Source organism: Eupeodes corollae, chromosome 3, assembly GCF_945859685.1.
Source record: "Eupeodes corollae chromosome 3, idEupCoro1.1, whole genome shotgun sequence".
Taxonomy (NCBI): Eukaryota; Metazoa; Arthropoda; class Insecta; order Diptera; family Syrphidae; genus Eupeodes; species Eupeodes corollae.
This window is the reverse complement of record NC_079149.1, coordinates 38,917,105-38,931,195: the sequence shown is the minus strand read 5'-3', so window position 1 is coordinate 38,931,195 and position 14,091 is coordinate 38,917,105. Positions and strand designations below refer to the sequence as shown.

The 14,091-nt window shown below is 33.8% G+C and overlaps 1 protein-coding gene across 1 annotated transcript; it reads right to left on the bottom strand.

Moving 5' to 3' along the window:
- Positions 1–12,931: 12,931 nt before the first annotated feature.
- LOC129952817 (uncharacterized) lies at positions 12,932–13,732 on the bottom strand. The gene is made up of 3 exons (XM_056065662.1): positions 13,653–13,732; positions 13,487–13,562; positions 12,932–13,356 (listed from the first exon to the last, which is right to left on the bottom strand). The coding sequence occupies exons 1-3, from the start codon at positions 13,697–13,699 to the stop codon at positions 13,036–13,038; spliced, it is 444 nt and encodes a 147-aa protein (XP_055921637.1). The 5' UTR covers positions 13,700–13,732; the 3' UTR covers positions 12,932–13,035.
- Between the last annotated feature and the right edge of the window lie 359 nt (positions 13,733–14,091).

Genomic DNA, 14,091 nt, shown 5'->3' with positions numbered 1-14,091 from the left:
TCGTGTATTGAAGTTAACCAAAATTACAAGGTTTTAAATATTCAACAATGGAATATAAAAGGTTTTTTGAATAACTTAGATGAACAAAGTATTCTAATAAAGGACCATAAACCGGATATAATAACGTTACAAGAAATGCTCTGGCCAATTAACTTTAATCATAGGTCTTTTGATAAACAAAAACATTGCACACACATTCCGGCCGATAAACTCTGATATACTAACTATTGCTGTATATATTGAGCTTCAAACCAAAATAATATACATCAGGTTATATATCCACCCACACCAAACTTTCACTAAAAACTACCTTGACAATATAATTAAACGAACACATTCTCTCGTTATCCTTGGAGGAGATATTAATACGAGGAATACGCTTTGGGGATCATCTCAAACAAACAATAGAGCACAAACTTTCGAAGATTTTTTACTTTATGATAATCTCACTCTTCTCAACGGTGGTTCCCCAACACATCTATCTACACACAACACATTAACACATATTGACATAACATGTTGTTCCTCCTGGAAAACCGTAAACGATCTTTGCAATAGTGACCACTTCCCCATCCTCTCATTCACAAACCAAGGCATTATATCAACAATCCCTCCACAAATCCCCAAATTCAAAACAAACTCTGCAAATTGTGAATCAATTAGAAAAATTATCGATGAATATTTATCAGACAATCCCTCAACATCCAACACCAAAAAGAAGCTGCCTTATTTCAAAACTTACTTACTTTACTTAAGGTGCTGCTACAGTCCTGTGTGAACTAGGGCCTCACCCAACAAACTTCTCCATCTAGCTCGGTCCCCTGTGGGTGCGGATTCGAAGACTCTCCGGGCCGGAGCATTGGTTTCCATGCGCTCTACGTGACCCAGCCATCTTAGTCGTTGGATTTTTACCCTTCTGGCTAAGTCTACGTCGCTTCACAGCACGTACAACTCGTCGTTCCATCTTCTCCCACTCCCATTCGATGCATACGGGACCGTAGATCACACGAAGAACTTTTCTTTCGAAGCGACCCAAGGTGCTTTCATCCGCTTTTGTCATGGTCCATGCTTCTGCACCGTCTAGCATAACGGGGATGATAAGGGTCTTATATTGCAACGCTTTGGTCCCTCGAGAGAGGACTTCACCACTCAATTGCTTCCTTAGCCCAAAGAAAGAGCGGTTAGCAAGAGTTATTCTGCGTTTGATCTCAGCGCTGGTGTTGTTTTCTGCGTTTACAGCGGAGCCTAAGTAGACGAAGTCCTTGACTACCTCAAAGTTACGTCTGTCGATTGTGATGTTTTGACCAAGACGTCGGTGTTGTATGTCCTTTCTAGACGACAGCATGTACTTTGTTTTGCCCTCATTAACCGTTAAACCCATTTTTGCCGCCTCTGCCTCAATACTGACAAAAGCCCCATTGACATCACGCTGAGTTCTTCCGATTATGTAAATGTCATCAGCATATGCCAGTAATTGGACGGACATTTGAAAGATAGTGCCTCTAGTGTTGACGTGTGAGCCTTAATTCAAAAGGCAATCAGAATTGCCGCTAACGCCTCAATACCCCAAACAGCTTCATCAAATAACACCTCCTCAAAACCAAATGTTCCATGGTGCAACCCTAACCTAACTTCACTGCGTAAAAAAAATGAAAACCCTGTATCCCCCAGGGATCCCCATTATCTGTAATTCTATTTATTATCGCCTTCGACGATATTTCGACTATAATAAATAATTATAAACTTTTAGATAGTTGTATTTATGCAGATGACATTTATATTTTAAGTAAAAGTAACGATTTAAAAAAATGTAAGAACCTTTTTGATAATGTTGTTAATGATATTCTTAATAGGTCGTTTGCTTCAGGAGCTAGACTTTCATTACAAAATTGGAAATTGCTACCTATCTGTACAAAAAAAATACATTGTCTTCAAAATTATATTAAGTATAAATAATGTACAAATTGAATATCCTAGGATTAGTATTTAATAATAAATATAGACGGAAAGAACATTGTTTAAATTTAAAAAAAAAGCCTAGTTGTGAGACTCAACATATTTAATTATTTATCTATTAGTAAAACCATGTTCACATTAACGCTATCTCATATATTACCAAAATGTTAATATTAAGTAAAATCGATTACGGAATTTACATTTGTGGCAGTTCCCCAAAAACAACAACTCTAAGAATAATATAACCAAGCTACCACCAAGCAGCAGCAGAAGGAGCATCAACGCCGTTCCTACAACACCACTCACAAATATTCTTGCGGAAGCAGGTCTTCCCTCTGTTGAGCAACGTTTCCAACAAATCATCTCGAACTTAGTTGTTAAATTGGTCTTCTCCACAAATTCAGTTATCGATAAAGACATTCATCAAGCCATGAAGAAGAAGTGCAAGAAACGTATCGACAAAGCTCGAGAAACGGATATAACAACAAAAACTCCAAAAAACTCAACTTTATCATATCCTCCATGGAATATAAAAGCCGATTCATTTGTATTGAGCCTTGCTTACTACAGTAAAACAAATAGAAGCAATGCAGTATACCCATCACTGTTCTCAAGTATCTCATCAGAACTTAAAACTAAAGGCTGGAAATGTATATTCACTGAGGGATCCAAATCAAAAGATAATACATCGTTTACAGTCACATTTTAAGATGGCCAAATCCTCAATATTGGCATCCTCCCCGAATATGCTTCTATTTTCACCGCAGTAGCCTTTGTTATTCTGCAAGCAGCCAAATCAATAAGAAATTTCAACGATAAGTTCGTAATATGCTCTGATAGCATATCAGTCCTGAAAAAAGTTAAAAATCCAAACAACGATTCAGATCTTATTTTCGCGATAAGGAACAAGATAATAATGAAGCCGAATAAAATAAAACTGTTGTGGACTCCAGGACATTATAATTTACGTGGAAACGAAGAAGCTGATAAAGTAGCAACCTCTACCAACAAATCACCAATGTATAAAATCAATATATACACCAAAAAAGACCTGGAAACCCAAATGCTGAACACCTTAAGAAGAAAACAAGAAATCGAATGGAGCCTATACCACCACCAATATAGAAAATTTAACGAACATAAAACCTACCCTCAATAGCCTACAAACGTATCAAAACAAAAAATCTCTAACTACATCCGCTTAAGACTTGGTCACTCCTCAGCAACTCACAAACACCTTCTTAACAAAAACAATACACCGATATGCTCCACTTGCAATTCAACCATGAGTTTAAGTCACCTCCTCGAAAACTGTCAATCATCGAAACCTGCTCTTTCATCAATCTTCAAAAATATATCGATCTATGACGTATTAAAAAAACCCCTCCAGCCTAAATATCGAAAATGTAAATAAATTTCTTAACTTAAATTTATACAAATTTTAATAACAAGCAGAGCCAATAGTCTTTGCAGCTAAGCTTGTAATTTTAATTACTAGTTAATAAAATATAATAATAATAATACTTATTACTTTCATAGCACCCGGTAGTAAAATTATGGAATGTTTGTAAAGCTCGATTTTCCGGTAAACAATTATGTCATTAGTTTGACTTCACTAAATAATTTTAATTAATTTTCAATCAATTTCATTTCGATTTTCTCAAATATTCAGCCTGTGAAACTCGTGTCTTCCTCGTAACGTCACGAGTTCTAACACTTGAGAACTTGCTTTAGAAATGAGTTAGAATTCAATCGAGTCTAATTTTTCAATAAACCCAATTTTAAAGATTAGAAATTTTTCAAAAAATTTACTATGTGGTCAAATACCTTAAAACTCGATCAAGAAATCGACTGTATTCATACTTATTATTCTAAGGTTTTTGACCAACTTCCTCATGATATCAACACTATTAAGCTGAAAGCCAGAAAGCAATTGCGTTTCTTTTTGTTTCCCTAAACATTAACATTTTTAACTTATTTTAAAAATATTGAAAAATCTTTTCGGTAAAGAGAAATTTAGTTTTTTTCGATTAAAATTGGAAATAAAATACAATTCAACAGCCAAAGGACTAAGTGTTTAAGTCTCTTGAAACAATTTTTATGTACAATACATTGGCTTCAAAAGGAACCCAAAATCACAGTGCTCCATCTATGCATGGAATATGTACAGTAACCGTCTGCAGAGTAGTTCATAGTGTCGAATATTTTCTCACACAATTTGCTGGATTTCCGTATGTAGTTTGAATGTGTTGACCAAACCATGATATAAGCCTTTTCATTTTACAAATTTAGTGAAACTCTATTTCACTGAGCATATAACAATTCGATCGTTAGTAAAGAAAACTATATTACGTTTCTAATGTTTTGGTTTTTAGAATTTCAGAATAAAGGTTGTTTTAATTTGTTTATAATTTAAATTTTTTGTTTTAGTATTTTCTACGTTTGTGTTTTATATTTGTATAGTGTTATGTAATTGTAGTCCATTTTATTTTTAGCTAAGAGGGTCGTTTGAAAAGTCCGTGCGAAAATAAAAACTGCTTAATTTTTTTGGATAAACCTTTTTTATTTTTCAACGTAGTCTCCTTTCAGGCTTATACACTTCGTCCAACGCTGCTCTAGTTTGTTGATCCCTTCCGAATAATAGGATTTGTCCAAGTCTGTAAAGTATCCATTGGTTTCTGCAATCACCACCTCGTTTGAATTGATTCCCCTTTAACAACCCATCGTTAAGATTGCTCTTTGGTCTCAGGAGTGTAGTAATGTATCCATGTTTCATCCACAGTGATGAAACGACGCTTAAAGCCCTGCGGATTTTGCTGCAAACGATCTCTTGCGGATAGCTTTGTCATTTCCAATCAACATGATGCAAAATATTCTGTTCCCGTTACTCGAGATACCCACAGCACTCACGTTCACTCTTCTGTCATTCATCACCATATCATGGATTTTATTAATGATTTCTGGAGTTGTAACCTCAACAGGGCGTCCAGAACGTTTAGCTTCTGTTGTGGTCATATGGCCACTCCGAAAATTTTGAAACCACTTGTAAACTGTTCTACTAGAAGGTGCGCAGTCACCATAATGTTTATCAAGCTTCTGTTTAGTCTCCTGAGGAGTTTTGCCTTTCATAAAGTAATGTTTAATCAACACGAAATTCTTTTTCGTTCATTTTTTCGACTTCCTCAATTCAAAAATGTCAAACACAAACCAATATACCGACCTGGCTAAAACTTGGTGTGTATTCTTTCAAGACATGCTACTAACTGTAAATAACCTCGATATGCACCAGTAGTGCCATCTGTCTGACTTTGCACGGACTTTTCAAACGACCCTCGTAACTACTAACTCTGCACTATTTGTGCTGGCAAATTCTTTGGTCGTAGAATATTATGTCTTATAAAAAGATCTGATAGTGCGAGAAAATATTCGTCAACTATCAAATGATTGTCGCAATTCGGATGTACATACATATATATGGTAACTAGCTGACCCGACACACGTTTTTTTGTCATATAAATAATTTCTATAGAATATAGAATATAAGGATGTGGTATATAAGCGGGAGATATATAGAACACTGTTAAAATATTAAAATAACAAATCAAGAACAAATTTTTGTTTAATTTATTAAAATAAATTCTTTAAAATACTGTCATATACAGCCATTGACAGGTAATTAAAAACGGTTTCGTGTTCAAATAAAAACAAAGATTTCTTCATTCAATTCTTCAAATATTGACTTTTATTTTTTATGATCATAAAATTTGGAATATTTTTTTGCAAATATAAGCTTATTTTTCAAATTATCACAGGGACATATTGTTTTAAAAATATTTGCATATTTAAACTTCTGATTTGGGTGAGCCAATTATTTAGAAACTTAGAAAAATGTCAAACAAAAAATTCGGTTTTTGTTTTGTGATTTAATGTGATTTTTATGCAAGTATTAAAAGATATTTCAGATTGGTCCACTTATTCCGGTGCCAACAATGCATTACAGAAGTGTAAAACATTTCATATATGTAGGAAAAAATCTTGCCCTAACTTAAAATTAAGTATTAACGAAGTAGAATTACAAGCTGTTAATAATTTAAGTATATTGGGATTAACTTTTAACAATAAATTTAAATGGACCGATCATTGTATAAAACTAAAAAAAACACTTGCTGCAAGGCTTAACATTATCAAATATCTATCCTCAAAAAAATGTAAAATTCACATAAATACACTTTGTTACCTTACAAAAATGTTAATACATATTAAATAAAATAGACTATGGGCTCAACATTTACGGAAGCTGTCCTAAATCAACACTCAACATAATAAAACCTACATACCATCAACGCATTCCAAACCACACCAATCAAAAACATATTAGCTGAATCCGGGTTGCCTTCACTTAATGAGAGATATGAGGAAACGATTTTAAAATCAGCTACAAAGCTCTTGTTCCCCTCCAGATCCGTTATAAACAAAGATGCTAATTCAGCCCTTCGATCCACACGCCAAAAAAGAATCCCATCAGCAATTTCATGTATATGGAACCACATATCAACCTTTAACTTGCCCACTAAAACCTCCATTATTCGAACATCATCATACCCTCCCTGGATGTGCAGACCAGAATCTTTTGAGTTGTCATTGGCCAATTACTCTAAAGACTATACAACAAAAATCGTTTACCGAAAAGTATTCGACACCATAGAAAATGAACTCATAAGCAGGAATTGGAAATTCATATTCTCTGACGGTTCTAAAACAGAGCACCACACAGGCTTTGCTGTAACATCACAAAATGGCAAACTACTCAGGATAGGTCTCCTCCCTGAATACTCATCAGTTTTTACCGCAGAAGCTCTAGCTGTCTACGAAGCTTTAAAATATGCAAGCAACACCAAAGGACACTGGGTGGTATGTACAGACAGCCTCTCGGTCATCCATGCTATCATGAACTTGAATAACAGCTCCCCATCAATCACAATTCTTAGGGATATTGTTATCAAGACAGCAAACAAAGCAAAAATTATGTGGATCCCTGCCCACATCGGCATCATGGGTAACGAATACGCTGACAAAGCTGCGACTTCTGCCAACAAATCCCCCTCCTTCTTATTCAATGCATTCGATGAGTCGGATCTTATAAGAACCATCAGAAATAAAATCGAGACAATCCAGAGGCAAAGATGGTCGACATATACCCACCACTACTCTAAAATCAATATTAGCAAAACCAAACCCATATTCCCAGCTACTGTACCCAAGGAAACTATCACAAATTTCGTTCGTCTTCGTTTAGGCCACACATCTTTAACTCACCAAAATCTTCTAAAAATAAGTAAACCCACCGATCTGCTCTACTTGCACAGTAACAATGGACATGGCACACCTACTAGCCCACATAAACCGACTTTTATCTAACAAAAATGTTAACATTTACGAACTACTTAAAAATATAAATGTACAAAACCTAGAAACTATTCAAAAATTAATTTTAAAACTTAACTTTAAATTATAAATCTTTATCAGCGAGCCGAAAGCCTATGCAGCTTGTGCTCTCTAAATTTTGTACTAACTTAGCAATTTAAGATTACTATGTTAGTCTGTATAAATAAATAAATAAATTCTTTAAAATACTGTCATATACAGCCATTGACAGGTAATTAAAAACGGTTTCGTGTTCAAATAAAAACAAAGATTTCTTCATTCAATTCTTCAAATATTGACTTTTATTTATTATGATAATAAAATTTGGAATACTTTTGGCAAATATAAGCTTATTTTTCAAATTATCACAGGGACATATTGTTTTAAAAATATTTGCATATTTAAACTTCTGATTTGGCTGAGCCAATTAATTAGAAACTTAGAAAAATGTCAAACAAAAAATTCGGTTTTTGTTTTGTGATTTAAAAAGGTTAATATTTTGTCGGAAATCGACTCTGCTTCAAAACTGCTGCACATCGTCTTTGCATTGATTGGATTAGGTCTTGGCATCTTTTAATTGGATTCGCATACCAGGCTACTTTTACACTTTCGAATAAAGTATAATTTTTGACTCCATCCCATAGATGCTCCATAGGATATAAATCCGGACTTGACGATGGCTAGTATGCTTCGGATCATTGTCTTGTTTAAAAGACCAAATGACCGGCATATTTTCTTCAGCCCACTGTAAAATTATGTTCTCCAGTATCTCAACGTATTTATTTTTCTTAAGAATTCCGTCAATACGATGAATGGGTTCCTCGCCGTTCCAAGAGAAACATCCCAAAACGCAGATTGAACCACCGCCATGTTTGACTACCGGTGAAATGTACTTTGGGTCAAGTTCCTTACATTTTGGGCGTCGGACGTACTTTCTGCTGTCAGGACCAATGCGATTTATCTTCGTCTCATGGCTCCACAACACAAATTTCCATCGATTCACCGTCCAATCTGCATGTCTCTTGGCAAACTGGATGCGCCGCTGTCTTTGAACATTTGTGACCATTGGTTTCTTACGTGAAATCCGTCCATGAAGTCCAACTTCAACCAAACGACGGGTAACAGTTCTTTTTGATATGCAGATACCAGAATCGTCCATTATTTCGCGCTGAATGACTGCATTTTTCTATATGGAATTCTTTACAAGAGAGCAAGAAAATAAATAGCGGTACTTTTTGAATTATTCTTTATGATTTATTTTCTCAACATCAAAAGCAAACGGTAAGCATCATCAAAGGATACATTAAAGCTCAATGTTAGGAAAAAGTGAACAACATACCCTAAACAATTTGTGTGTCTATTCAGTTGAAGCGGCGGCGTGTATATTGCAACATTAGTAAAAGTATGTGCGACCCAATCGTGCATTAAAAAAAATTATAATATTTGCATTCAATTTGGCTTTTATTATACTTTAAACATTATATTGTATGACATTGTATACAATATCACGTGCTTAAATTTAGTTCTACACTTCATTATTGATTGAAGTGATCTCATTAGACTGAATATAAGACAAAAGCAGGTATCAACCTATAATATTTTGTTCAAAAATAACATTTTTTTAGCGCTGTCTGCGATCAAGTCACACATAAAAACGGTATGATAAAATTAAAGGTTTTCAGTTGCCATTTGGAATTCATAACATTTTAACATCAATTTTTGCATCAAAACAAAATAATGATATTCTCATATAAATTATTCTTTGTTTTGGCGGTGCCTGTAATTTTAACTGCAAATGCATTACCATTAGTCATTGATATCCCGTATAAAAATGACAATTCTAACTTGGTCCTTGACAATTCTAGAATTGTTGAAAGAAATGTCGATAGTGTTCTAGATGGAAAAGTTCTAAGTCGTGCTAAACCCATTCGTGATGTGGACTTTAATCTTAAACGGAATATCCTTCAGAGCGGCACTTCCTCGGATATTGTGCAGTTTTATTTGTTAAATTTCTAAAACAATTATAAGATTGTTAAATAAAAAAAGATGACCGTTAATGTGGTTAAGATAAATAATAAACAGCCCAAGTTCATTTGTTATTCAACTCAAAAAATGTGTTTGTTTTCGTTATTTGTAGAAAAGTTGATTTTGACTATGCCGGTATTATATTTCAAAATTCCAAATAAAAGAAAAGATTAAATTAACGTTATAAATATTTATTGTTAATTCTTAATAACATGTATATTCTCTGACGAACAAAATGAATATGAGAAAGAAAAAATGACCTTTTTTCAATCAAGGTTAATAATGAAGCATTTGACTTTTGTGTACTAAATTTATAATTGACATTAATGTCATATTGGGCTACAAATTATGTTAATTCACAATAGCAATTTATAATAGTATTTTTAGTATTTAATTTAAAAATAAAATATATACATTTATTTATAAAAAAATGATATCATAAACAAAAGTATTACAGAAATATAAAAGTTTTTAAAAGTAGATACTGTTTGTTAGACCTAACATGAACCTAAATTCAGACATAAGTATGTACTTCAAATATTTAACATATTTTTTAAAACTAGAAAACATAGTGAGTTACAAAACATTCATCGGCAAAAAAAACTGCAGCAAATTTGAATGAAACAATTATAAAACGTCTCATTATTTTTAATCTGGAAAGTGGCTTTAAATTTGACTTATATAAATAAAAAGTTATTTTTTTAGACGTGTAGTTTTGAAGAATAAACAAAACGCGTACAATTTTATTTTATAAAGATAAGGCTCTATAATAAGTTTTAAAAATGATTTCTGTCAAGTGTCTGCAGTAGCTGTTTTAAATAAATTCCAGCCGAGAGGCACAACTTTTGACCACAGGCGAAAAATACTGCAATGTCCCAAAGGCAGTAAGAATTTTTGGTCATTTGTAAAAAACATGAGGAATTCTTCCTCTTCCTCGGTTCCTACACTTGTTGTCAATGACACTCCTTTAGTTAGCTCTATTGATAAATCCAACTTATTTGCAAGGCAGTTAGCCGAAAATTCCACCTTACCAAATAGTGTCATGACTCCCCCAGTTCTTGAACGCGTAAATGATTCTATGGGACCAATCTTTTTTCGTACTCGAACTGTGGCGAGAGTTCCATCTATCCTATTCTTCTGGGCTCGTTCCGAGTAGTTGGAAAACTGCATTTGTTCAGCCAATTCCAAAAAAAGGCGAATCTTCTTCTTCCACAAATTACCGACCGATAGCACTAACGTCCCTTCTTTCTTAGGTCATGGAAACGCTGATTAATTATCAGCTTAAGAAATATCTTGAGGAACGGAAGCTTCTTAATGACCGGCAATACGACTTTCGTAGCAATAGGTCCACTGGTGATCTCATAGTTCATCTCACCGAACAGTGGAACAGATCTTTTACATCGTTTTGGGGAAAGTAAGATTATTGCACTTAATATTTCAAAGGCATTTGATAAAGTCTGGCATCTTGCTCTTTTATTGAAAATCCGTGCTTTCGGTATCGACGAATCTCTTCTTCGTTGGATTAGAAATTTTCTTTCAAACCGTTCAATACAAGTTGTTTTGGACGGATTCAAGTCTGAAACTCATAAAATAAACGCTGGTGTGCCCCGCTCTTCCTCATTTTTATAGATGATCTCCTGTCTGCTACTTTTATTCCAATACATTGTTTCGCTGACGATAGCACTCTTAGCTTTTCATATTCGTTTCCAGACTCACAACCCTCCTCTTCGGATGTGGAACTGCAACGGCAAAATATGATTAGGTCATTAAATTCCGACCTACACAGCATTGTACAATGGGGAATAAAAAATCGTGTGGAATTTAATGCTTCGAAAACGCAATGCTGTCTTGTATCGTTAAAGCTAGATAAACCGTCTTTGCCACTATCTATAAGTGACACTTGCATCTACGAAACGGAAAATCTTTACATCCTCGGAAAGTGTATCAGCAACCAACTTGTGTGGAGCGATCACATACGCTATGTTGCCAAAAATGCCGCAAGATGTCTATAGGTTTTTTGAGACGTTGCAAGAAATTTTTCTCTCCGTCTGATCTGGCTACAATCTACAAAACCTATATTCGTCCGAAACTTGAATATAACTCTCATCTCTGGGCTGGTGCCCCAGTAACTTACGAGTATTTAAGCCTCTTGAACAGTTTTCAAAAAAGAGCTTTTAAAATGATTGGTGACATTAACATCATCAACTCGCCTCACCCTTTTTTACCGTTATTTAAACGGACTATGCTCTAGTGAAATAGCCAGTTGCATTCCTCCCCTTAAACAACCCGTAATACCCGCGCTTCTAGGAATGCCCATCAGTTTACCCTTGAGCCCAACTTCGGCCGTACTATGAAGTACAGAGATTCTTTTTTAGCAGTACTACGTGAATGTGGGACGGCTTGCCACGCTCTATCTTTCCCTGTCATTGCAATGTTCAGAAATTTAAAACCAATGTACACCGACATCTCCTATCCAACCCTTCCCTCTTTTCCTAATGCTCACACTGTGTCTTTGGCATATTAAAGGTATAAAAAATCCTTTTAGTGTTTGCTAATTATAAAAAAAAGTAGCCGTGTGTAGATAATGTCATTAATGAATCACCATTACATTTACAATAATTTACAGTTTACACGATGGTGGCATTATCGGTTGCTGTTTCCTTTCCTTCTTGCGAGGAATTAACAAATATTCCGAGAGTAATTCTTGTCATGAAAAGTGCTTTCTCAAATAAACCGTTCGTATTCTGCTTAAAACTTAAGGTCACCTCCATCCCTGACAACATTAAACGCACACAGGAATGGTTGAGAGGTGTAAGTCACATGGCTCTAGTTCTCAACGTAATGTTGCGTCACCTAATTTATTTATTATTTCGTTCGAAATGATATTGTCAAAAGTGTTGTCATATGTTTAGTTGTCAAATTGACCGTTCTAAATAAAAGTATAAATGTTGGTGTTTTGTGATATTATTCTCTATGTTCACGTTTTTTTCGGAATGTCATAAACTTTATGGGTTAAAAAAAGGAAACTGAGAAAAGTTGACATAGCAGTCGTTTAAGTAAGTGTCATAAATTTCATATTTGATGGTAAATGGCAGATTTTATATTTGACAGCTTTTTAGCAATAAAATTGACTATAACCTTATTCGTCTATTTTGGATTTCATTTATTAAAAATCAGCTTAGCCCCTATAACAACGTTTATAATGACATTGTCTTTGCAATCTTCGATAATTTTATGATGACTTTTTCAAGGAAACCCATTTTTATTTTGCAACAATATATTTCCTAGATCTTAGAGATTTCCGTATTCTCCGAAATATAACCAACATCCCTCCTGATCTGTCAATCTATCTGTGAGAAAATTCTTAGAATCATTAAAAATATAAACTGACCAATAATTAAAAATTTCTTAATCGAACTTACCTAGAAACATTGTAGAAGTTTCAAACAGATTTTTACAGAAAGAAAAGTATTGCCACTTTGTCGTTTTTAAACGAAACAAAAATTAAAAACAAAGACACATAATGTTTGCTTGCATTTGACTTAACTAAAACTTGAAATTTATTTTCGATAAAAAATCTCACTTAAAATTACTTAATAACTACATATTTAATCAATCTATTTTTGTTTTTCACTTTTTTTGAGCTTTTGTATTCCGTGTAGATTTGATAGCTTCCAAAATACGTGGATATTGATTAAAAATGCAACAACCACAATATGAAAAAGGAATTACAGCACTACCTTCCAATCGAATGTGAGTTCTGTCCTTCTTAAAAAATATCCAATGCCATGCATCCACACCGAGTATTATGAAAATTTGTTCGAAATGTAAATCGTCCACGGTGAAAAGTTTTTTGTCACCAGAAAATATTCTCCATTCTCGTATGCTTAATCGTATTGGGCAATCTGTCTGATTGAGGGCATTTACTTCTTTTGAGAAAGATCGCCTATACTAAGGTTAAAAAATCTTCAATTAATAAATGCAAATTTAATTGATACATTAATAACAAAGTTCATAAATAATTTAGTGGATATGGCGATTCGTTCGTGAGTGAATGACATAAAGAATTCAATCAACTTACCCAATCTTTTACTTGTGACAATGTACTGCTTGGTCGATCACGCCTTCGAGTCATCATTAAAGGCTTATCCCTGGTTCTTTATTAAATTGTTGAACAAATAAAAGAAGCAAACAATTAATATTATGCAAAATTAATTTGTTTAGAACACAAAATTTATAAAACTTACGCAAAAATCATATGAATAACAACAAATTCAGCATATTCTGGAACCATTTTATTACACTTAAGTATTCAAATTTTATATGTTCAATATTATCAAATTTTTGACAAAAATTCAATTCTTCAATATTATTCAATGTGCAAGTTCTTCAATGCGTCATGGCTCTAAGTTATCTGAAGGATTATTTACATTTGCATTTGGCTTATGTACCCATTGATCTAATCCTAGTGCCTGATTGATTGATTGACTACCTGTGAAAGTCATTATCAACCCTAAGTAGTTTAGGGATGAAGTATAAGGCAATTATTGTAATAAAATCTTCTTTTCTTTCCAACTTCTTGGAAGTAAAACAGATTTAGCTAAAAATTTGAATAGATAGAAGTATGAAATTAATATTTTCGGTATGCGGATAAATTTAGGTACTTACTATGAAAACTATAAAAAC